At 35.6% G+C, this 25,802-nt stretch overlaps 1 protein-coding gene across 4 annotated transcripts in view; it reads left to right on the forward strand.

The window, feature by feature from the left end:
* The window catches only part of Eps15 (epidermal growth factor receptor pathway substrate 15), a 141,131-nt gene that overhangs the window by 98,226 nt on the left and 17,103 nt on the right, over positions 1-25,802 (forward strand). For 3 of the 4 annotated variants that reach the window (XM_074080161.1, XM_074080158.1, XM_074080160.1), the window contains 8 exons: positions 3,987-4,148; positions 4,512-4,709; positions 5,426-5,629; positions 7,196-7,294; positions 7,474-7,564; positions 10,248-10,295; positions 11,541-11,674; positions 15,284-15,353. In XM_074080161.1, coding sequence (XP_073936262.1) covers positions 3,987-4,148; positions 4,512-4,709; positions 5,426-5,629; positions 7,196-7,294; positions 7,474-7,564; positions 10,248-10,295; positions 11,541-11,674; positions 15,284-15,353 — 1,006 coding nt within the window. The remainder of the gene's footprint in view (positions 1-3,986; positions 4,149-4,511; positions 4,710-5,425; positions 5,630-7,195; positions 7,295-7,473; positions 7,565-10,247; positions 10,296-11,540; positions 11,675-15,283; positions 15,354-25,802) is intronic. The other variant, XM_074080159.1, reaches the window with a different exon arrangement.

The following is a 25,802-nucleotide window of genomic DNA, read 5'->3' on the forward strand; positions in this document are numbered from 1 at the left end:
GGCAGAAAATCCAGTTACAAACCAGTGGCAGGATGGTGAAAGCTAGAATAACTTGATGAACAATTTGAGGACAGATGTTTAAGGTAGAATTTATGGGATGTGTGCAAATGGAGAATGTCAACAATGAAACTGAAATTATTGGACAGGGTAACACAAAAATTAAACTTTTGTGGATTTAGTGAAAGCCAATGCCATGTGTACAACTAAGGTGTATGTCTGTATTTGAGTATGAATCAGTTAATTATGTAGGCAAGGTTAAAAATTTAGGTTAAACATTATGGAACACTGAAAAATTAAAGATAAAATAGTAGAGGAACTCACCATTGTAAAACTGATCACTCCTGTAATTCTAGCTACTCAAGAAGGAGAGATCAGGAGGATCATGATCCAAGGCAAATAGTTCATGAGATCCTATCTTGAAAAACCTTTCACAAAAATAGGGCTGGTAGAGTGGCTCAAAGTGAAGGCCCTGCGTTCAAGCCCCAGTACTGCCCCCTGCCCAAAAAAGAAAAAAAAAAAAACTGATCACATAGACTCAAAGAATATTAACACTGGAAGAGTCTTTCATGGTCATCTGTTGCGTTTCATTTTTAAAGGAATCTTTTAAAAACAAAATAGTGAGATGTTATTTTTAGATTAAGCAGTTGAGAAAATACAAGAAAAAAGCAATTAAAAACATTGTTCAGTGTTCTATTTAATCCCAGAACCATCTATGTGTATTTGAAAATAGTAGCACACATATGTGTGATACATTTAGTGTACAGCATATAATAATGGTGGTTAAGGGTTCAAACTCTGAAGTTGGAACCTAATTTGAATCCATTGCTTGCTAACTTGTAACTTTGTACAAGTTACTGCCCATCTGTGCTTTATTTTTCATACCTATAAAATGTGACTAAAAATAGTACCTGCCTTGTAGATAGATCTCTCATATGGATTATAAATGAGTTAATTTATGTAGAGTCTAGGATAATATCTAGTACATTTGTAGGAGCCCTTTAAAGTGTTCACTGTTATGATGATGGTGCTGTCTGGTATAATCCATACAGTAATTCAGAGACTTTATGGTAAGTTTTTATTCTAACATTCTTAGATTTTGTTTTTGTTTTTGTCTTTTTATGGAATTGGGGTTTGAACTCAGGACTTCATGCTTACAAAGCAGGCGCTTTACTGCTTGAGCCACACCTTCAGTCCATTTCGCTCTGGTTATTTTGGAGATGGGGGTCTCAAGAACTATTTGCCTGAGTTGGCCTCAAACTCCTCCTAATCTCAGTTTCCCAATTAGGATTACAGGTGTGAGCCACGGGTGCCCAGCAAAGCTTCTTTTTACATGTAACAACACACAGGACTCTCTAAAATGTTACAGTAGCTCTAAAAAGCCAGATACAGTAGATGGTTTATTATATGATTCCATTCATGTGAAAAAAAAAAGAAAGACTTTTTTTTTTTTTTATTGAACTCAGGGCCTTTCACTTGCTAGTCAAGCACTCTACCACTTAGCCATGCCCTGGGTCCCATTTATGTGAAATTTGTACAAATACAAAACCTATAGCAATAAAGAAGCAGATCATTAGTTGTATCAGGCATGAGAGGAAGACACTGACTGCAAAAGAATACAAGGAACTTTTGGAGTGATGGAAGTCTTCTGAGACTTACTTATGATGGTTGCACAATTATATAATCCTGGGGTTTGAATTCAGGGCCTCGAGCTTGCTAGACAGGTGCTCTACCACCTGAGCCACTCCACCAGCCCCCTCTGCTATGGTTATTTTTGAGATAGGGTTTTGCTTTATACTTAGCCAGCCTGGACTGTGATCCTCCTATTGGTGCTTTCCTACATAGCTGGGGATAAAAGGTATGAGCTACCATGCCCAATTTACTAAGTTTAGTGAAATATAAATGGCTATATAACCTATACCTCTGTAAAGTTGTTTAAAATAATTATTTGCCAATGTTGAAAACATTATCTTAAGTTAAAGAAACCAATCAGATAAAAACTACATATAAAATGTCCAGAATAGACAAATCCATAGAGATAAGTAGATTGTTGTTTGGGGCAGGGGAGGAATTGGGGTTTGTGGAAGAAGGTAGTAAAGATAGAAGTTGAGGGGTGACTTGCTAATGGGTATACGGTTTCTTTTTTGGGTTGATAGAAATGTTGCAAAATAGCTTGAAATTGGGCTGGGGATATAGCTCAGTGGTTTAGTGTTTGCCTTGCATGCCTGAGGCCCTGAGTTCAATCCCCAATACCACAAAAAAAAAAGCTTGAACTGATGATTGCACAACTCCTTGAATAACTAAAAGCCATTGGATAGGTGAATTCAGGGCTTGGGGAGTGGCTCAAGTGGTAGTAACTTGCCTAAGAAGTGGGAAGCCCTGAGTTCAAACCCTAATACTGCCAAAAAAATTCAATAGGTGAATTGTATGATGTGTGAATTATCTCAGTAATTCAATTATTTCAATGAAGAAAGTAAACACAATTAATACACTGTTTTTAAGTGAGAATTGGGAATAGAGCAAGTAGGTGATGGTTGTTGTGGTCAGGAACACTACACTGGGAAGATCACAGTTGTGCAAAGCCTTGAAAAAGATGAGGGACTGGGTACCTAAGAAAGAAGTTTCTAAGAAGAAGGGCTAAACAATGGAAGAGCCTGAGAGGGTACATATCTGTGGTGTTTGAGGAGCAGCAAAGCAGTCAGTGTGAGTGAAAAAAGACTAACCAAGGGAGGAAGCAAACAATAAGAAATGAAATTGGGAGATCAGATCATATGGCCCCTTATAAGGAGTTTGGTTTTTGTGGTAAGATGGAGAGTCAGTGCAAGGTTTGAGTAGAGAAATGATATGATTTGGCACAGGTGTTTTGTTTGTTTTGCTTTATATTTCATTTTTTGAAAAACATGTTTTGCTAGAGGCTCAGGTAGTAGAGTGATTGCCTAGCATGCGTACAACCCCGTAGTTCAAACCCCAGTATCACAAAAGAATTACTTGTATATAATATTATAATTATGTATAATATACATATGTATAGAGTACAATGTGACATTTTAGTATGTATATATAATGTGCAATGATCAGATCAGGGTAATTGGCATATCTGTCAGCTCAAGCATACATCATTTCTTTGTGTTAAGAACATTCTAAACCCTCTCTACTGGTTATTTTGAAATATTCAGCTAATTGTTGTCAGCCATAGTTACCCTACTGTGCTATAGAACATTAGCAGTCATTCCTCCTGTCAAGCTGCACCATGTTGTCCCTCCCCAACACTTCCTCTCCCTACCTTCTCAGGTTCTTGTAACCAGTATTCTATTACGAGGCCACCTTTTTCACTTCCACATATAGTGAGAACATGTGATAATTGACATATGTTTTTAGTAGGTTAAGGTGCTGAAAATACTTGGAAAGAGCATGAGTGCATGCAGTGTTAGCTACTAGTTGAAAGGCAACAGTCCAGGAGAAAGGTAAAAGTGACTTGCACAAGCATTGAAAAAAAAATGTGGTCCATTTCTGAATACCATTTGAAGGATTTGCTGACAGGTTAGAGATGAGATGTAAGAGAAAGAATCTAAGAAGATGCCATGTGTTTTGACCAGAAAAACTGAGACAGGGAAAACTGAGGTTAAAGCAGATGTAGGGGGAATTTGCTGACATTAGAGATGAGATGTAAGAGAAAGCAAAGAATCTAAGAAGATGCCATGTGTTTTGACCAGAAAAACTGAGACAGGGAAGATTGAGGTTAAAGCAGATGTAGGGGGAAATGGCAGGAGTTCTGTTTTCAACATGTTAGAGAAACCCATCAAACACCCTAGTGCAGATTTGAGTAAGCAAATTGAATATTTAAATCTGGGAGAGGTCATTAAGTGAAGATTGCTTTAGTCCACCAACAATGTACTTAATAAAATAAGATTTTGTTTTCCCTTAAGATAGATTTAAAAATTCCCCCTGCCCCCAAAGAGAACAAATACGTTAATTTTCTTATATTTCAGGATCTTCAAGATGAAGTTCAAAGGGAGAATGTTAATCTGCAGAAACTACAGGCCCAGAAGCAGCAAGTACAGGAACTTCTTGATGAATTGGATGAACAAAAAGCCCAACTGGAGGAACAACTCAAGGAAGTCAGAAAGAAATGTGCTGAGGAGGCCCAGCTGGTAAAGGCTACTTGTATCTGTACCTTCATTGTTTTTCCTACTTGTTGTTATTGTTAGGTGGCAATCTAGTCAGCAGTTGGTACATGAGGTAGATAAAGTTCATCAGAAATTACAGGTTCTTTTTAGTGAAAGGGCGTTATTTTAGAAGGGCAAACTTTTTTTAAAATTGTGATTGAAAGTATGGTGTCTGTGCCTTCAACTCTGCTCTAGCCCTCCCCAAATTACCCTTCACTACCAAAAATATTTATCAAAAATACCAAAATAGAAACTAACTAAATGTATTGCATGTATTGCACTATGGGACATTTTAGTGACATTTCTTCTTTTAATCCTCCTTTCTTCTCATTCACCTCCATATTATAGATCTCTTCTCTAAAAGCTGAAATAACTAGTCAAGAGTCACAGATTTCCACTTACGAGGAAGAGCTGGCCAAAGCTAGGGAAGAGCTGAGCCGCCTACAACAAGAAACTGCAGAATTAGAGGAGAGTGTGGAGTCAGGGAAGGCTCAGCTGGAACCTCTTCAACAGCACCTACAAGATTCACAACAGGAAATCAGTTCAGTAAGTGAAGCAAGAAGTATGCTGAAATGGACCCTCATCTGTCCTCTTAGTCAATAATACTTTAACTTCTGCTCCTTCTTTGCCTAGTTTATTAATCATGTTTTTCAGTCATTTTATACAGATAAGTGTATTGTAGCCAGTACCACACATTTTGTACATCTGTTGATCATTAGAGTAGTGGATAATAGTGTGGGCATTAGTTAAGTGGACTAGGTTTAAATGCTGACTCTGCCATTTACTAGGTGAATCACCTGTGTCAGATTCTTGATGTTTAAAACGGGAGAATTAATAATACCCCTATCTCTGAGGGATACTATGAGAATTAAATGAGGCAAAATTTATGAGATATTTTAGCACAGTATTTAGTACATAAATAGTAAGTGTTGCTTATTTTTATAAGTAATAACTTACTGTCTTCTCTTGTGGTTCTAATTTGAAATTAATTTTGCTTATTTAGAAACCTTTATTTTTTAAAATTAGGAAATTATTCCCTCTAGATACATGTGGACTCTTATGGTTGATCCCATGTATAGATTCTTTACTTTTTCATTTCTAGGCTTCTCTACATGGAGAATAACATATTATGGAATGATATGAGATGGTTACATAGGAGCATAGAGTTCATGTAATACCTTATTTTGAATTTGAGCATATTTTTATGTTGCATGTATTTCTTACAATAAATTCTATTTTGTATTTCTACTTTCTGTTGACAGATGCAAATGAGACTGATGGAAATGAAAGATCTGGAAAATCATAATAACGAATCAAATTGGTGCAGTGGCCCACACAGCATCCTTGTAAATGGTGCTACAGATTATTGTAACCTCAGCACCAGCAGCAGTGAAACAGCCAACCTTAATGAACATGTTGAAGGCCAGAACAATCTAGACTCTGAGCCCATACACCAGGAGTCTCCAGTGAGTCTGATGTTCCAAAACCATCATAATTGACTTTAGGAAAAAAGATATAGGTCAAAGTTTTGTTGCCATCATATGTAATATAAATATGTTATCATGCCTCATTTAAGGACGATTGAGATTGATTAATTTTTTTAAAGACAGAGTGAGTAATTTACTCATCCAGTAAATCTAACAGTTTTAGCTAGTGTTAAAATGTAATTTTACTGATTTATTTTTTTATAGAGCAAGTTTAAAAAACATCACTTATGCTGGCATGGTGGCAAACACTTGTAATCTCAGCACTTGGGAGGCTGAGGCCAAGAGGATTTGTGAGTTCTAGGCTAGCCTGTGCTACATAGACTCTGTCTCAAAACAAAATACAGCAGCAACAAAAAGATAATATGATTAAATTTACCTTTTAAAAATGTGGGATGGTTAGAGGCTCTTAACTCTTAGATGTTAAGGTAGTCTATGTGAGTTGATTTAGCCCAAAAATTTAAGCAGTTACAGAAAGGATGATGAGAAGATGACAGTTTGAGAGGTATTAAGGATGCAGAATTTTCCAGGCTTCATTTTATTTAGACATTGTAGTCATTAGTATATTATTCTGTATTTTAAGCACAGAAGTCAAGTTACTAGGTTTCATTGAAACATATAAGGGTGATGTGAAATGGATATTGCCCTACTTTGTAAATCTCTTTATCTAATGATCTAAATCAAGAAAACAGTGGAAACCTTTGAAGAACTTGTAATCAGAAGAGTTATGATAAGATTCATATTTTAGATCTATTCATTTGGCTTCTATAAGAAAGGTAGGTTGGAAGGGTACATCTTAAAGGCAGGAAGTTGGAAGGCTACTAAAGCAATCTGGACTATTTCTCACAATAGTGACTGTGAGAATGGAGAAGAGGGGGAGAATTTGAGAAAGAAGTTAAGAGGTAGACTAAGCAAAATTTAGAGTCCTAATCTAGTGGTAGATGACCAAAAAGGAAGTAAAGATGACCTGACAGCTTTTGGCTTAAGTGACTTTGATGCTTGGTGACGCCATTTTTCTAAGAAACATTGTGGGAGAAGAAATCACTCTATGAATAAGTTCTACTTGTCTTTTGTTGTTATTTTAATAATTTTTAGTTTTCTTTTGTCAGTTTCCTCTGCCAAGTAGAAAAGGATATTGCTGAGCCAGGTGTGGTTGTGCATGCCTGTAATCCCAGCTACACAGGAGACTGAGGTAGCAGGATCATGGTCCAAGTCTGTTCCTAGGCAGAAACACAAGACTCCATTTGAAAAAAACAAACTAAAGCAAAAAGGGATAGAGGTGTGCTAAAAGTGGTTGAGCACTTTCCTAGCAAATATAAGGCCCTGAGTTCAAACTCCAGTACCTCCACAAAAAAAAAAAAAAGCTATTGTTAGTCCATATAGCATTAGTATTTTATAGGCAGGATTGGGGGTATAGTTCAGTGGTAGAGTGCCTATCTAGCATGCACTGGGTTTGATCCCCAGCATCCAAACAAACAAATTACATATTTGTATGTATGCATGTGTATATATTTGCATATCATATATATATATATTTTTTTTTGGTAGGCAAGAAGTAGTCCTGAAATACCACCTTCTGATGTGACTGATGAAAATGAAGTAGTGACTGTTTGTCCCGAATTTGAGAATGACAGACATTCAAAAGAGGTAAAAATTTTATATTTAAATGTTCTTTTTGTTAATGTTTTAAATGTTCTTTATGATTGCAAAAATATTGATATTTCAAAGCATGTGTATCTTCTCAGTGTGGGTTATTTTATTTTTAAATGCTACCTTTTAAATTTTTGGTTCCTAAATATTTTCTTTTAATTACAAATTACTTTTAGGAAGATCCATTTAATGCAGAATCAAGTTCACTGACAGATCCAGTTGCAGATACAAACTTGGATTTTTTCCAGTCTGATCCTTTTGTTGGCAGTAAGTATCTTTGTTTTATATTACAAATTTAGCAAAAAAGGCTTTTTAGTGTATAAATTATGTAAGAATTAGGGCTTTAGTTTTGAGAGTATATTTGTTACAAAAAATGTACAGGCAAGAAGAAGAGTTTATATTCTTAAATTTGCTAGTATTTATCCTCCATGGGCAACTGAGCTCTAGAATTAAGCCTTTGATTACACCTTATGAACCCCCAATTAAGAGTATGTTTCTTCTTAATAGTAGGGGACCAAAGGAAAGAGATGCTATAGACCAATAAGTAGAGATTGTACACCCTTAATTTAACCAGTAATTATTTACTAAAAATGCCAACACCAGGCTAGGCATGGTGTCAAGTACCTGTAATCCTTGTCCTTTGAGAATGAGGCAAGAGGATTGCGAATTCAAGGTAAGGTTGAGCTTCAGAGTGAGACTCTGTCTCAAAAAAAAACGAAATGCCTACACCATTTGTTAAAAGAGTGGAGGTATTGTAGAATCAGAAATCTGATTCCTTCCCCTTAAGTTACTCATGTTTTATTGAAGAAATACACTTTGGTAAAGTGTTTGATGCCCATGTAAACTATGTTAAATATCACAAAGGTCATGGCAGAAATGAGCCCAGATATTAGAACTTTTTTTTTTTATTATTGTTAAGTTTTGCTGAGATATATAAAGGGTCACAAGATATATAAGTTGCACATTTAAAGCAACTTAAAATGTACAGGGGCTAGGGGTGTGGTTCAGTGATAGAGCTCTTGCTTAGCGTGTTTAAGGCCTTGAGTTTGATCTTCAGACTGCATAAATAAATAACAAGTAAATGTTTAAAATGTACAATTTAATAGTTTAGTATATTCACTGTTTTATAATCATCACTATAATCTAATATTGGAACAATTTTTAATCACCCCATAGAGAAACTTTACACCCAGTAGCAGTCACTTTCCATTCCTTTACCTCCCAGATTAAGCAACCACTAATTAAAAAATGAGCAAAGAGATTTAAATAACCATTTCTCCAAAGTAGATATACAAATGACCAATAAACACATTAGAAAGATGTTCAACAACATTAATCAAATCCACAGTTAGATACTACTTCATATCTGCTAAGATGGCTATAATCCAAAGAATAACCTAAATAGGTGTTAGGATGTGGAGAAATTGCAACCCACATACACTGTGAATGTGAAATGGTTCAGTTTCTTTGGGAAACATTCTTATAGTTCCTCCATCAATTGAAAATAGAATTACCAGACCAGGTGCTGGTAGCTCATTCTTACAATCCTAGCTACTTGGGAGACTGAGATCAGCAGGATCAAGGTTCAAGGCCAGCTGGGGCAAATAGTTTGAGAGACTCCATCTCCAAAATAACTAGAGCAAGCCAGGTGCTGGTGGCTCACACCTGTAATCCTAGCTACGCAGGAGGCAGAGATCAGGAAGATCACAGTATACAAGCCAGTCCCAGCAAATAGCTTGTGATACCCTGTCTTGAAAAGACCCAACACAAAAAAGAATTGGCAGAGTGGCTCAAGTGGTAGAGCACCTGCCTAGCAAGCATGAAGCCTTGAGTTCAAACCCCAGAACCACAACAAAATAAAAAATAACCAGAGCAAAATGGGCTGGAGATGTAGTTCAAACAGTAGAGCACCTGCTTTGCAAGCACAAAGCCCTGAGTCCAAACCCTAGTCCCACAAAAAATAAATAAATAGGTAGATAGATACATAAATAAAATGTAGAATTATCATTAATAATAATACACATCCAGGGAGTGTGACCTGATACACACCCAGGGAGAAGTGAAGACATATATCCATACAGAAACTTGTACATAAACCTTGAGCATCAAATCATTTTTCCTACTTTATATTGGGGTGTTTGACTTGTAAAAGCTTTTTATATATTCCAAATACAGTTCTCTTATCATATATATATGATTTGCGTATATCATATATTTGGCATTCTGTGTTGTCTTTTGTGTTCTTGATGTTATGCTATTAAGTACAAAGGTTTTTAATTTTGGTAAAGTTCAGTTTGTATCTTTTGTCTTCTGTCATTTGTGCATTTGGTGTCATATCTAAGAAACTATTACCTAAAGTAGCAAGATTTACTCCTGTTTTCTTCTAAGAGCTTTATAGTTTTAGCTGTTAATTCTAAAGCTTTAGTAAGTTGGGATCTTATTGTTCCAGTATAATTTGTTGAAGAGATACCCTTTTCTCCATGTGTTCTTAATATCCTTGTCAAAAATCCAGTGACCAAAATACAAGGTTTACCTCTGGATTCTTCAATTCTATAGATTTTTTTTTTTCTCCATTGTACCTCATTATCTTCATTTCTAAAGTGGTAATACCCCCCACTCAGTGTTACATTATACAAAAAAAAAGTATCTTTTGTTAGTAAAATTTTGCTGTTGTACTGCTCTTCCCCACTATGTGTAACTTCTTTTTGTGATCAAGGTATAGGTAGTTCTATTTCAAATTTGCTTCTTTTATGAGGTATATTGAGTTCAGCCTTTATTCTTTATTATTTTAAATATTTCATAAGATAGATGACATTCATAATTTTATTTACTTTGAAGTAGTTATTTAAAGTCACTTTGTTTGAAGAAACTTTGTCTTTGTTTTAAAATTGCCCTTTAAATAATAGTGCCACAACAATAAATAATACTGTTTTGATTTCTGCTTGATTTGATTTTATCACAGGTGATCCTTTCAAAGATGATCCTTTTGGAAAAATTGGTCAGTATATTATTGAGTTCTATCTTAGCCTTAATTCAATTCCGTTTAATTATAAGCTTATGTTGTATTTAGAAATGAGAAGTCACAAGTTGGGTAGTTATAGGAAATGAACTTCCTTTTTATTGACTTTTAAAACTATTGTAAAGCTTAGATGCTGTATGTGCCTGGCATTTTTAGAAAGAGTGGTAGAGTCTTGTGAATTTCCTTAATAAACTGTTAGCTTAACTCTTTTTAATTTGAGGTGCTGGGGATGGAACCCAGGACCTTATGCATGCTAGGCAAGTGCTCTACCACAGCTATACGCTCCAGCCCCAGCTTCATTTTTTAAAAAGTTATATCTTAATGTTGCTTTAAAAATCATGACTCTTAATTTCTCCTTATTAGCTAAAGGTTAGGTGAGCATAATGAATTCTGCATACTACTACAGGACTAGAATATAATTTTACTTTCCTAAGATGATAACCTATTCGTATTAATGGGGGATAAGGAAACACTTTGAAGAGTTAGTAAATACTGGACTTTTTAAGGTCTCCTTTTCCTGGAATTTTCATTAAAACAAAGAAAATCTTTTTTATCTCTTAGTTTTGCTTCCCAAACCTGTTTCAAAGTATTGGATATTAACCTTGAGATCAGAAAGAGGAATACATTTAAAAGTTTTTGTTGTTTTCTTTAGTTGTGATAAGCATAGGATAAGGGGACTTAAAATTGGATCCCTTAAAATTATATGGTAATTAAGAGTTGGGAGCCAGGTGCCTGGTGGCTCACACCTGTAATCCTAGCAACTCAGGAGGCAGAGATCAGGACAACCATAGTTCGAAGCCAGCCTCAGCAAATAGTTTGGGAGACCGTAGCTCAAAAAAAAAAACGTTCATAAAAATGGACTGGTGGAGTGGCTCAAAGTGTAGGCCCTGAGTTCAAAACCCAGTACCACAAAAAAAAGAGTTGGGGTTTGTTATTTATTTTTGTGTGTGTGTGGTACTAGGGATTGAATTCAGGTCCTTGTGCTTGCTAGGCAAGCACTGTACCACCTGAGCCACACCCACAGTCCATTTTATACACTAATTAAGTGAATAAGTTTAGTAGATGAAAGGCCCTATATCTGGAATCTGAAATAAAAAGTTCCTAACTTAGATTCTGTAGGAATTCAAAATGTCTTTTAATTAAGACAAGGATAATGCCTTCAGGTGATAGGAAATGTAGACTAATGATTTTTCAGTCTCTTATATTTGTGCTTTGTTTTCTTAGATCCATTTGGTGGTGATCCTTTCAAAGGTTCAGATCCATTTGCATCTGACTGCTTCTTCAAGCAATCTACCGATCCTTTTGCTACTTCAAGTACTGATCCTTTCAGTGCATCCAGCAATAATAGTAATACATCAGTAAGTAGGAAGATTAAAAACTGTTACATCGAATGGATAACAAGTGTCCTAAGTGAATTTTTTGAACATATATAATAATAAAAATATGCTCTTTTTAGATGATGTCTAATGGGCCATATAAAAATTTCTGACTCATTCAAACCCACCTTGGTTGATTACCCACTAGAATTGACTAGAATAATTTAGTGTCCCAAAAGAAGGTCCATCCTTGCAAGGGATCAAATTTTATCCCATTGACTTTTAAAAATAAGTGATTAGAAATCTGTAAGCCAGTCATAAGTAAACTTTTCATAAATGTTTTTTATATTATTGAAGAAATGAAAATTAAAAGGAACAGCGCTAATATTTTGGAAGAATAAAATCATGTATATTACTTTATAGATACATCTGGAATGTTAATCGTTAAGTAATCTTGAGTACATACGTATCTATAACAATCACTATTTAGTAACCACATATTCTGATCCAGGTACTTCTGTGTGCTTTACATTTGTTTTCTTGTTTGTTTGGGTTTTTTTGTGGGGGGGCGGGGTGGAGCAGTTCTGGGAGTCAAACTCAGGGCCTCATCCTTGCTAGCCAAGCATGCTACCACTTGAGCCATGATCCCCAGCCCATTTTGCTTTTGGTTATTTTTGAGAGAGGGTCTTGCTTTATGCCTGGACCAGTCTGATCTGTGATCCTCTTATTTATGCTTCCCCACTTAGCTGGGGATGACAGGGGCGCCATCACTGTTCCCAGGTATTGGTTGAAATGGGGTCTCAAAAACTTTTTGTCTGGGCTAGCTTTGAAATTGCAATCCTCCTGATCTCCAACTCTCAAGAAGCTAGAATTAGAAGCTTGAGCCACTGTGTCCAGCCTACATTCGTTGTTTCTAATCTTCACGTTAATGTTGCAAAGTAGATATTAGTATCTCTATTTTAAAAATAATGACATCAAGACTCAAAAAGTAACATGCCTAAGGTCATACAGCTAAAGTACTTTGTTATCACGAGGCTTGAAAAAAATTTTTATATTATGGATATTTGAAAATGCTTAAAATAGAGTAATATAAGGAAATATTTTAATAAACCTCCATATATCCATCACCTAGTTTCAATAGCTATGAATGGTTTGGGAGTTTTTTGTTTTTATTTGGAGGCTTATTTTTTGAGGTGAATGGGCAATTGATTGACAGGCACTTGAAACAAAATAGTTTTTCTTCTAATATTCTTAGATTAAGATTACTTCCCTAAAAAGGTACTTGTTTCTTTTTTATATTCTTAAATTACTTTCTTACTGTATTCAGTAAAAGAGTTACTTGACTGCTTGTATTTTCCATTGCAAAAGTGGACAAATACCTCTGTAACTAAATATTTCTGGTTTCCATACACTACTGGATACTCTGTTTTCCTCCCACACTTAGTTTGCAGTATGGACTCATTTGCCAAATTCTTCTAACATTGACTACAATCTGAGTTCTTCTCTTACTTTTTCTACCTTTTCATTCTCTACTCTTATCATTTAAAGAACAAACGGGGTAAATCAACTCTTCATAATTTAAAAATAATACATTCCATTTCTTCTTCTCCCCTGCTGAGATGTTTCTGTCATTTGTTCTACTTGCTTTTTCTTTTTCCTTCTTAGTTTTCAAAAGAAATATTGTCCTTTCTGACATCTCGTAACTACTCCATAAAAAAACCAAATGGGCAATATAATAATAGCTGCAGTTTATTTAATCTCATCTATGTCCCAGGTATGGTGCCAGGCTCTTTCTCTCATACTTCATTTAATTTATACAATAATCTTAGGAGGTTATTACTCCCCTCCCCCCATTTTTGTGATGCTGGGGCTTGAACTCAGGACTTCACACGCTAGGCAAGTGCTCTACCACTGAGGTATAGCTCCTGCCCTATTACCCCCATTTTTAAGATAAAGTAAATGAAGCTTAAAACGATTAAGAAGGTATTACTGATTGTGCCTCCAGAAATGAATCACTTCCCAAGTCTTTTCCTACTCCTTTAAGACTGGTTTCTGCTCTCTGATGGGCATAATTTATGTTGGGTTGTTTTGTTATTTTTTTCCTGGCAGCACTAGGGTTTGAACTCAGGGCCTCACACTTACTTGCTAGGCAGATTTTCTTACCGCTTGACCACTTGAACTTCCTGGACCAAGTCGTTGTTTGTTGTCTCCCCTCTTTTTTTTTGGGTAGTGGTACTGGTATTTGAACTCAGGGCCTCACACTTGCTAGGCAGGCGTTCTACCACTTGAGCTGGTCCACCAGCCCTCTGATGGTCATATTTTAAACAACAACAACAAAAAAATCCCTCCCATTTTATAGATGCTAAATTACACTGTCAAGTAGGGAGTGGATGACTGATGTAGGAGAGAGAATTTGAGTGATGAATTAGGTGACCTTGCAGGAGATTTGGAACATTAATTCTATAAAATTCTACCACTTGAATTTTAGTTAATTAACAGCAAAGAAGGGCTTGGGATGTGGCTCAGGTGGTAGACACCTGCCTAGCAAGCATAAGCTTTAAGTTCAAATACTAGTACTACCAAAAGAAATTTAAAATCAAAACAGCTGGGGTCATGGCTTAAGTGAAACTCTGAGTTCCATTTCCATTACCATTAGAGAGAGAGAAAGTCCTGGTGTGCATTCTCTCTCTCTCTCCAGTTTCATTATTAAAAGCAGCAGAATCTTTTTTAACAGAAATCTCTTTGTTTGTGTGTGTGTTTCCTCTGAGTTGATAGAATTTTAGAACTATTCTTAGACAACAATTAAAAATTGAAGCAGCAGGTTATGATATTAAGTACTAGAAAACTTAAAGAGTTAGAATAGTGTGCATCCTGGAGTAGAAAAAGGACATTAATGGAAAAACTGGTGAGATCCAAAGAAAATCTGTAGCTTATACTTTTGTATAAGCTTAGTTTTAATAGATATGCCGTGATAGTATGAAGTATTAATATTAGATATTGGATGAAGTGTGTATGGGAACTGTGGATGATTTGTAGCTCTTCTTTAAATCTAAACTCTTATGTAGATCTAAATTTTTCATAATAAAAAGTTAAAATGTATGCATCTTTATACACAGCAATATTATGAAGAAAAAGGAAATGAATACCATCAAAGTCCTCTGCAGAGGAGGGATATAATTGTGATTGGAGAAGGGTACATGAAAACCTCTTGAGGTGTTGGTAGCTTTTTGGGGGATGATTACACTGGTGTTTCCTTGAAATTTGTTAAACCATTCATGTTTCATGTGTTCTTTGGAATAGATGCTATATTCACAAGTAAAGGAATTAGAAGATAATATATATCTTTTTCATTTAGTAAGACAACTCAGTAGGGGAAAACATTTATTTGTCTTCCTTAATTAATTTAGAATTTGTTTTTTTTTTTTTTTCTAATTCTTGTGGTTGTTATTTTATTTTCTTTTTTTTTTTTTCATTTTTCTTTTATTATTCATATGTGCATACAAGGCTTGGTTTATTTCTCCCCCCTGCCCCCACCCCCTCCCTTATAATTTAGAATTTGTAATGAATTTTTGGGCCGGGGGAATGACAGTGAGGTTTCAGCTATGAACTGTTCCCTTTCTCATTCATCATGGATCTGTGTGATTTGTTTAGGTGGAAACATTGAAGCACAACGATCCTTTTGCTCCTGGTGGGACAGTTGTTGTTGCAGCAAGTGATTCAGGTATAGAAATTTATTTTATGGAATGTTAAATATTACCCTTTTCTTTGAGCTTTTTTCCCCATCCAAATATTGTTCCTACTAATTACAGATTTTAAATTATTGCATAATTATTTCCAATTGCAACCTTCCAGTAGTAATAGTGATAAGTATTTGTCTGTCTCTTCCTACTTTTCTTATTATTCATAATTCATGTTAAAGAGTATGTAGTCTATCCAATATCAGTAAAATCAACAAGAATTTTTTTGCTTTATTAAAGGTAGTGTTGCTTGGCATCTTCAAAGTCAGCATTGACTCTTACGGATCTTGGCCTAGTTTAAAGATGAGTGGCTTCTGATCGATGAGGGAAATTGTTTTACAAATACGAAGGAATTCTGTAATAATACAGAGAAAAACTAAATGTTATTCTAGCATCCAATCTTCTTGCTCCATTTATAGTATATCTTTTTTCATTTATTCTTTTAATAACCTTTTATGTAATACTCCCATTTTAAACATCAGGACACTAAGGCTCAGAACATTAACTTGATAAAGATTATATCATTTACTGGGTTCAAACCAACTGAATCAGTTTATCATAATCAAATCTAGGTCTGATGGAGTCTGGAAGCTTTTTTTCAACTAAGTAACTCTGCTTCTTTCACACTATTCATTTAAAAATAAAACAGATGAGTAAAAGTCAAAACAAAGGACGGGAAGGTAGTAGATGGAATTGACATATTCCTCCTGGAGGGATCCCCTCCTAGAGGGTCTAGAGCAATTTCTGGAAGCAAACGAAGGGATTCTGATGTCCCAAAAAATAGAAATATATTTTTTAAAAAAAGATGAGAAAAGAAAGAAAAGAAAAAAACAAAAATAATAAATAAAACATGAAAAAACAGATGAACAGACTAGCTACTGTGTGAGAGAACAAGAAATTAGAGGAAAGTAAACTCAAACATGTATACTTCGATGTCATGCTGCAAAACAGAATACTTTGTTTTTCCAGATTGCTGAAAAGAATTATGAGCATAGAAAAAAAAATAGTAAAAATGCCTTAGTAACTTGGATTCTTATTGAACAAATTTTAATATGATGAGATTTAGCACAGTGTGTTATATGTTTTCAGGTTGGAAATTAACTCCCAACATGAGTAGCAAGAGTAAGGAATGAAAAAGGCTGTTTTCTTGTAGGAAACAAGATTAATGTAATGCTGAGTATTAATTTTAACCAAAACTTAGAGCAAATGAGACTTCCAAAAGATTTGTTGTATTAGCAGTTGTTAAATTATGTCTTTTATACTCTGGAGTTAGTAGGTATAGGTAAGAACTTTCTCAATGAAACCCCAGCAGCACAGCAACTAAGAGATAGCATAGATAAATGGGACCTCATAAAACTAAAAAGCTTCTGTTCATCAAAAGAAATGGTCTCTAAACTGAAGAGAACACCCACAGAGTGGGAGAAAATATTTGCCAACTATACATCAGACAAAGGACTGATAACCAGAATATACAGGGAACTTAAAAAACTAAACTCTCCCAAAACTAATGAACCAATAAAGAAATGGGCACGTGAACTAAACAGAACTTTCTCAAAAGAAGAAATTCAAATGGCCAGAAAACACATGAAAAAATGCTCACCATCTCTAGCAATAAAGGAAATGCAAATTCAAACCACGCTAAGATTCCACCTCACCCCTGTTAGAATAGCCATCATCAGCAACACCACCACCAACAGGTGTTGGCGAGGATGCGGGGAAAAAGGAACCCTCTTACACTGTTGATGGGAATGTAGACTAGTACAACCACTCTGGAAAAAAATTTGGAGGCTACTTAAAAAGCTGGACATCGATCTACCATTTGATCCAACAATACCACTCTTGGGGATATACCCAAAAGACTGTTACTCCAGAGGCACCTGCACACCCATGTTTATTGCGGCACTATTCACAATAGCCAAGTTATGGAAACAGCCAAGATGCCCCACTACTGACGAATGGATTAAGAAAATGTGGTATCTATACACAATGGAATTTTATGCAGCCATGAAGAAGAACGAAATGTTATCATTCGCTGGTAAATGGATGGAATTGGAGAACATCATTCTGAGTGAGGTTAGCCTGGCCCAAAAGACCAAAAATCGTATGTTCTCCCTCATATGTGGACATTAGATCAAGGGCAAACACAACAAGGGGATTGGACTATGAGCACATGATAAAAGCGAGAGCACACAAGGGAGGGGTGAGGATAGGTAAGACACCTAAAAAATTAGCTAGCATTTGTTGCCCTTAACGCAGAGAAACTAAAGCAGATACCTTAAAAGCAACTGAGGCCAATAGCAAAAGGGGAACAGGTACTAGAGAAAAGGTTAGATCAAAAAGAATTAACCTAGAAGGTAACACCCACGCACAGGAAATCAATGTGAGTCAACTCCCTGTATAGCTATCCTTATCTCAACCAGCAAAAACCCTTGTTCCTTTCTATTATTGCTTATACTCTCTCTACAACAAAATTAGAAATAAGGGCAAAATAGTTTCTGCTGGGTTTTGGGGGGGGAGAGGGAGGGGGTGGAGTGGGTGGTAAGGGAGGGGGTGGGGGCAGGTGGAAGAAATGAACCAAGCCTTGTATGCACATATGAATAATTAAAAAAAAAAAAAAAACCAGCCTGGGCAAATAGTTCAAGAGACCCTATCTCGACAATACCCAACACAAAAGCCAGGCCTAGAGGAGTGACTTAAAATAGTAGAGTGCCTGCCTGGGAAGTGTGAGGCCCTGAGTTCAAACCCCAGTACTGCCAAAAAATAAGAGAAGATTTAAAGGAAAGGGAAGATGACATTAAGGATGAGGAGATGACATTAAGGATAAATCATGAGTGATTTCAGAGCCAAGCATAGCTTTTTTTTTTTTTTTTTTTTTTTTGGTAAATCTTAAAAGATTGGGCTGGGATTTTAGTAAGTAGATATGGAAAGAGTAAACTGAGCAAAGAGTGGAGGCAGGAAATAAAGAATATGTTTAAGGATAAATAGATATTTGACAAGAGCTAGTTTATGGATAGTTAAGGTTAAAATAGTTACCATTTTGAGCACTTACAGAATTCCAGCTCTCGATGTGCTAGCCATTTTCCTGTAGTTTGACTCATTTAATTTTCACAACTACATGAGATAATTGGTTTTAGGTTTATTGTATTGATATGGAAAATCAAGGCAGCATTAAATAAAGCAAATTTCCATGAGGTTAAAGAAGTAGTAATAGATGGATCCACATTCCATTGAGGGCTCTGGTTTTCCACTTGTTTCTCTCTGCCTCTTTGGTCATTCTTTTTCAGTCTCCTTTGCTGATTCTTCTTTTCCCAATATCTTAATGTTGTATGTCCCAGGCCTTAGTCCCTGACCTTTTTCTTCTCTATTTGTACTACCTTGAGTCTGGTTTCATGGCTTCAAATACTATCTATCTGCTAATTTATCTCTATCCACATCTTTTTCCTGAACTCTAGTCTCATATATCCAACTATCTATTTGATATTTCTGTTTGAATATATCTGACACATCTAACACCATCTTATTCAGTGATACCGATTTCTCCATGTACTTCATGTAACTGGGATCATAAAGTATTAATCCCTTTTTTGACTCACTTACTTTAATTAACATAATGTTTCAAGGTTCATCCCTATTGTAGCATGTATCAGGATTTTTTTCCTTTTTAAGATTGAATAATATTCTATTATATGTGTATTCTACATGTTGTTTATTTATTTGATTTTTTTTTTTGGTACTGAAGCTTGAACTCAGAGCCACTCAGAGCTCTGAGAGCTCTCACTGAGAGCTTTTTCTGTGATGGGGTTTTTCAAGATAGGGTCTCATGAACTATTTGCCCAAGCTGGCTTTGAACCACGATCCTCCTGAATAACTAGGATTGCAGGTGTGAGCCACCAGTGCCCAGATCATCTGATAATTAACACTTGAATTGTTTCCTTGCTTTGTCTACATGAGTAATGCTGCTACGAACATGAGTGTACAAATATCTGTTTTGAGTCCATTTTTCATTTTTTGTTCTGCTAGAATTTGAGAAATAGAATTGTTGGTTTATACAGTAATTCTCTTTCTAATTTTTTTAAAAAACTGAACAAAAGATTTAATAAACAAATCTTTCTAATTTTTTGGCAAACTACCATACTGTTTTCCCTCAGCAGTTGTAACATTTAAATTCCTAAAAATAGTGCACCAGGGTTCCAGTTTCTCCACACCCTTGTCAACATATTACTACTTTCTGTTCTCGAGTAATAGCCATTTTAGGAGATGTGAGGTGGTATCTCATTGATTTGTTTTGTATTTCCATAGTACTGTCTGTTCAAGTCCTTTGCTCCTTTTTAAATTGGGTTGTTTGGACTTTTTGTTTTTGAATTGTAAGAGTTTTTATATTATTAAAAAACCCCTGTCAGATACATGATGAGCAAATATTTTCTCCCATTCCGTAGGTTACCGTTTTATTCTGTTGATACTGTCCATTGGTGCACAAAAATACTTAATATTGATGCAGTAAATTTTATCTGTTTTTTTAATGCTTGTGCTTTTAGTGTTAAAACCAAGAAGGTATTGCTAAATCCAATGTCATGGATTTTTTTGTTTGTTTGCTTCTTATCTTTATGATCATATTATATAGCTATCACTTTATAGTAACTTGTTATAATTTAAAGTCTTTTGCAAATCTCATAAGCTTAAAAAGTCTTTTTAATTCTAAAAAGTATATAATAGATAACTGAAAATAAAAGGCTGAGAATTAAAACATACCATTAGAATAGACTACTTAGCTACAAGGTAGACTGTAAGAGTAAAAGTAAGAAAGGCACTAGTAAAATTAGAAAACAAGTTACAAAATAGCTATAGTAAGACCTTACCTATCAATTATTTTAATATAAATGGATTAAATTCTCCAATTAAAAGACATATAGAGTGATTAAACAGATTTTTTAAAAAGGACAAAAGAAAAAAGAACACCACAACAGACCTAGCTTGCATGTTGCTTATAAGAAACTCAGTTCACCTATAAGGACTGAAAGTGAAGGGCTGGGTATAAATGGAATCCATAAGAAACCAGGAGTATCCATACTTATATCAGATAAAATAGATTTTAAATCAGAAGCAATAAAAATAGACAATAAAGGTAATTATATAATGGTACTGGGGTCCATTCTGCACCCAAATATATATAAAGCAAATATTAACAAACTTAAAAATAGAGATAGACTCCAATATAATAATAGTTGAGGACTTAACACCCACTTTCAGCAGTGGATGTATTTTCCAGATGAAAATCAACAAAGAAACAGCAGAGTTAAATTGTACCCTAGACCAGTTGATCTAAAGTATTGTTCAGATCCTCTATTTCCTTATTGATTTTCTGTGTATTGTTTTATTCACAATTGAAAGTAGGATACTTAAGTCTTCTACTGTTACCATAGAGCTATCTGTTTCTTCCTTTAATTTTGGTGATATTGCTTTATATACTTAGGAGCATTGGTATTTATGTATATATATTTACAAATGTTATGTCATCTTGATAATTTGCCCCTTTTACATGTCTTTAGATTTAAAGTAAATCTCTTAAACTAGGTAGGGTTGTGCACACCTATAATCCCAGCCCTTGGGAGGCTGAGGCAGAAGGATTATGAATTTGAGACCAGCCTGTGCTTACATAGTAAGACTTAGTCTCAGCAAACCACTTATACAGAGCATATAATTGGGTTCTTTTTGTTTTTACTCATTCCGCCAGTCTATGTCCTTTGATTGCAAAGTTTAATTCATTTACATTTAAAGTAATTACTATAGAGAAGGATATGTTATTTCTGTTTTAATATTTGTTTTCTGTGTATCCTATAGTTTTTGTCCCTTAGTTCCTTCCTTACTATATTTCTTTACGTTTAGTTGATTTATGTAGCTAATAGCAGTACATTTGATTCCCTTATTTCCTTTGCTGTTTTCTCTGCGATTTCCATGAAGATAGCATAAAACATCCAAAAGTTATAGCAATCTTTGTGTAAACTGATACATGCTAGCTACTTGGAAGGCTGAGATGAGGAGGATTGTGCTTCGAAGCCAGCCTGGGCAAAAAGTTAGTGAGACCCCATCTCAACCAGTAGTGGGACATGGTGGTACATGCCTGTCATCCCATCAATGACAAGAAGCTTAAAATAGGAGAATCATGGTCCAGGCCAGTCCGGGCAAAAAGCAAGACCCTAGGTCCAAAATAACCAGAACAAAAGGGCTAGATGCTTAGCTCAAGTGGTAGAGCACCTGCCTTGCATAAAGCCCTAAATTTAGACCCCAGTGTCAAAAAATAAAAACCCCTGATAAAACTTAATTTCAGAAAGCAGGGTACAGTGGCTCACACTTGTAATCCCAGCTAGTTGGGAGACTGAGATCGAGACGATCACAGTTGGAGGCAAGCCCTGGCAATAGCGTGCAAGATCCCAACTCCAAAATAACCAGAGCAAAATGGACTGGAAGTGTGGTACAAGTGGTAGAGTGCCTGCCTTGCAAGCACAAAGCCCTGAGCTCAAACCTCAATCTCCTCCCCAACACCCCGCAAAAAAAGCTACCTTCCTTAAAACTGAAAGGAACCTTAGACATACAAGCCAGTTTTTTGTTTTGTTTTGTTTTGTTTTAGAGATAGGGTCTTGCTTTGTAGCCCAGGTTGACCTTGAACTTTCCTTTCTTCACATCCCCAAGTGCTGAGATTATAGGCATACACTGCCAAACTCATCTCAGTTTTCATATTCCACAAAACTAGCTTCTAAAGAAGTTGTCAGCTGGGTACCCGTGGCTCACGCTTATAATCCTAGTTACTCAGGAAGCAGAGATCAGGAAGATTGCTGTTTGAAGCCAGCTCTGGCAAATAGTTTGAGACACTATCACAAAAAAAAAATCCTTCACAAAAAAGGCTGGTGGAGTGGCTCAAGGTGTAGGTCCTGAGTTCAAGCCCCTGTGTTGCAAAAAAATGAAAAGAAGTTGTCAGAGAATTGGCAAATTCCAGTTTCACAATCTTAAATTGTCAATCTTTTAAAAACTGCAATTTAACTAAGCGTATGCATTCATCTATGTTATTTTAAGAAATTAGAGTTGCTTTAAAGTGCTGTAAACTACCTGAGATTGCAATATTCCTGTTTAAAAATGTGTGTGTTGTATTTATTGCCTTGAATGAATTAACTTTTTCAAATGGGGCAACCAAAATCAGGTACAGAAGTAAGTTGGACCACTAACTTTAAATGTTAGTGTTAAAAATTGTTTCATTATCCTTGTCATTGTGTTAAGAAAACATAAATTTGAACTTAAGTGAATTTAAAGTTAGAAAATTCTGCTTACTTGTTTCATATTTTGGGATTCAATGTAAAGTTTCAGGATCTTTATTGATTTGATTTTCTGACACTATGGAAGAGAAACTGAGCCCCAAGGTCACATGTCAGTTTGTTTCTGAATTCATATTGATCTTTCCACAGTGTTTTCTTCTCTGGTGTACTTTTCTACTATGGAAATAACATAATTAAGAAGTCCTTGGAACCCAAAATTTGAGGAAGGGCAGGAATATTGGGAGGATAGGGGAAACAATGAAAGGGAAAATATTGACTAGGGAAATGAAAGCAGGTCTGGGAGAATAGCTCAGTTGTAGAGCCCTTGCCTAGCATGCAGAAGACCTGAGATTTGGTTGCCAGTAACACACATAAATACACATACACCCAGGAAACTTAAAATGGTCCATGAACACTTTGGTAGTGGGGGAGATAATTCCACACTTCAAATTTACTGGGCTGTTACTCCAACAAGAGCAAAAATAATTAGGGAAGAAGAGTGATTTGAAGTACCACAAGCGGTGACTTTGGAGATCATCAAGTACAGCAGCTTTTTGATCCCCTTTATTTATCTATATATTTTTTTTTGGTGAGACTAGAGTTCGAACTCAGGGCTTCATGCTCACGTAGTAGGCACTTTACCACTTGAGCCACACCTCCAGTCCATTTTTCTGTGTATGTTTTAGAGATAGGGTCTCATGAATTATTTGCCTGAGCTGGTCTCAAATCATGATCCTCTCAATCGCAGTCTCCCAAGAAGCAAGGATTATAGGTGTCAGCCACCAGCTTCCTTTATGCTTTTAAAAATTATTGAGGACCCTCATAGAGCTTTTGCTTATATAGGTAATGTCTATAAGTATTTACTATATTAGAAATTAAAACAAAGAATTTTAAAAATATTCTTTTAGTGCTGCAGTGTGGCTCAGTGGTACTTGTACTTGCCTAGGCCCTGGGTTTGATCCCTAACACTGCAGGAAAAAAAATACTTAAATCATTTAAAAACAACACTAGGAGTGAGATACAATGATATACATCTGTAGACCCACCTACCTGGAAGCTAAGGCAGGAAAATTGAGAATTCAGCGCCAGCCTTGGCAACAGTAAGACCTAACGTCAGATCAATAAAATGATACGAAATTTAAAAATAAAATTTAAAGATAATTTCAAACAAAAAATGAGAAGAATAACATTGTTTATACATTTTTGCAAAATTCTTTAATATTTAACTTAATAGAAGACAGCTGGGTCTGCATATATACTTTTATCTGCTGTACTATGTTCTTTTAGTTGAAGTATGTGAAATGAAAAAGATTTGGCATCATACAGATATGTAGTTGGTAAAGGGAGGAGTATTTTTTTTTTAATTTTATTATTCATATGTGCATACAAGGCTTGGGTCATTTCTCCCCCCTGCCCCCACCCCCTCCCTTACCACCCACTCCACCCCCTCCCTCTCACCCCTACCCCCTCAATACCCAGCAGAAACTATTTTGCCCTTATCTCTAATTTTGTTGTAGAGAGAGTATAAGCCATAATAGGAAGGAACAAGGGTTTTTGCTGGTTGAGATAAGGATAGCTATACAGGGAGTTGACTCTCATTAATTTCTTGTGCGTGGGTGTTACCTTCTAGGTTAATTCTTTTTGATCTCACCTTTTCTCTAGTTTCTGGTCCCCTTTTCCTATTGACCTCAGTTGCTTTTAAGGTATCTGCTTTAGTTTCTCTGCGTTAAGGGCAACAAATGCTAGCTAATTTTTTAGGTGTCTTACCTATCCTCACCCCTCCCTTGTGTGCTCTCGCTTTTATCATGTGCTCAAAGTCCAATCCCATTGTTGTGTTTGCCCTTGATCTAATGAGGGAGGAGTATTTTTAAAACTTTTCATGTAGTTATAGATACTCTTTTTTTGATACTGTATCAAAATTCAAGAAGTTCTAGTGTCTTCAAAGTTAGTTACAATGTGGAATATGAAACTATATTCATGAGCTTTTCATAATCTGTTACATTAAAATCCATTAGTTTACTTTCACATTTTGAATGAATTTTTTTACCCATATGTAATTTTTATAACAACATTCATTATTTATTTTGGAAAATATTGGTTCACTGAGTTATGTATGTTTCCTAATGTTGACACATTTTATAGACAATATTATTGAGATCACATTTGTTAATATCATGATCCAGCCCATCAGAAAAGTCCTTAAGGATTGGTATAATGTTAAGCTTGCATGTCAGATACAAGCTTTCCAAACTTCTAATTCTTATTAGAAAGCTTGGATTTTATCTGCAGCAGTACTCTTATTTTCCCAAAAGTGGTAGACTCACTTTACTTTGGTGAAAATGTCTTACAAATACCCAAGCTAAATAACCATAGTTTGTGTCAGTTCTTTGAAATAAAAAAATGCTGTTCTGTGAGTAAAAGCAGCATTGATACCCAACAGAAGTGCTGTATGTTTATTTCCCATTTGTGACTCAGAAGTTTTAAAAATATATACCTAAGTGCCATGATTTAATAAAATTAATGATTTTTATATCAAGGCAGACACTCGTGATTGCAACTGGGTTGGGATTTTTTGTCGTCTCCCCCTCTCACCACCACCCCCATCCCCTGCTAAGTTTGTGATAGTGAAAAATGTAGTGGCTACCTACCAGTGTGATACGGTGCATCAGTAGTTTACCACCATTGGTTTTATTACCTTGGTACAGGCATTAACCCAGTGAGAAAGGCGTTTTAATGTTCTTGAAATAGCTTTGACCTTACAAAAGGGAGTTTGGGAACCTCCAGGATCCATGCATCATACTTTGAGAACCATTGATTTAACACATTGTAAAAGATTTTCTTGTTCCTGTACATTATGTGTCTCTGTTCACTTAGTACAGCTTGCTTCCTGTCATTTTATTCAAGTTAGAAACCAGAATAATTTGAAAGCACTGGAGGAGAAGCAGGAAAGTAGGGACTTGGTCTCTTTAGTTCTAAACTTTTTCCTGGTGCTTCTGCCCTTCTCCCATACTTCTAGTGGTGGTGATGTCCAGTGCTGTGCCTTCACCTATAGTCTTGTTTCCTGATAACTCCTGGGCCTACTACTCTGTTCCTGAATGCTCTCCTGAGCTCCAATGCCTTGATTTGAAG

The sequence above is a fragment of the Castor canadensis genome, chromosome 7 (assembly GCF_047511655.1).
Source record: "Castor canadensis chromosome 7, mCasCan1.hap1v2, whole genome shotgun sequence".
NCBI classification, from domain to species: domain Eukaryota; kingdom Metazoa; phylum Chordata; class Mammalia; order Rodentia; family Castoridae; genus Castor; species Castor canadensis.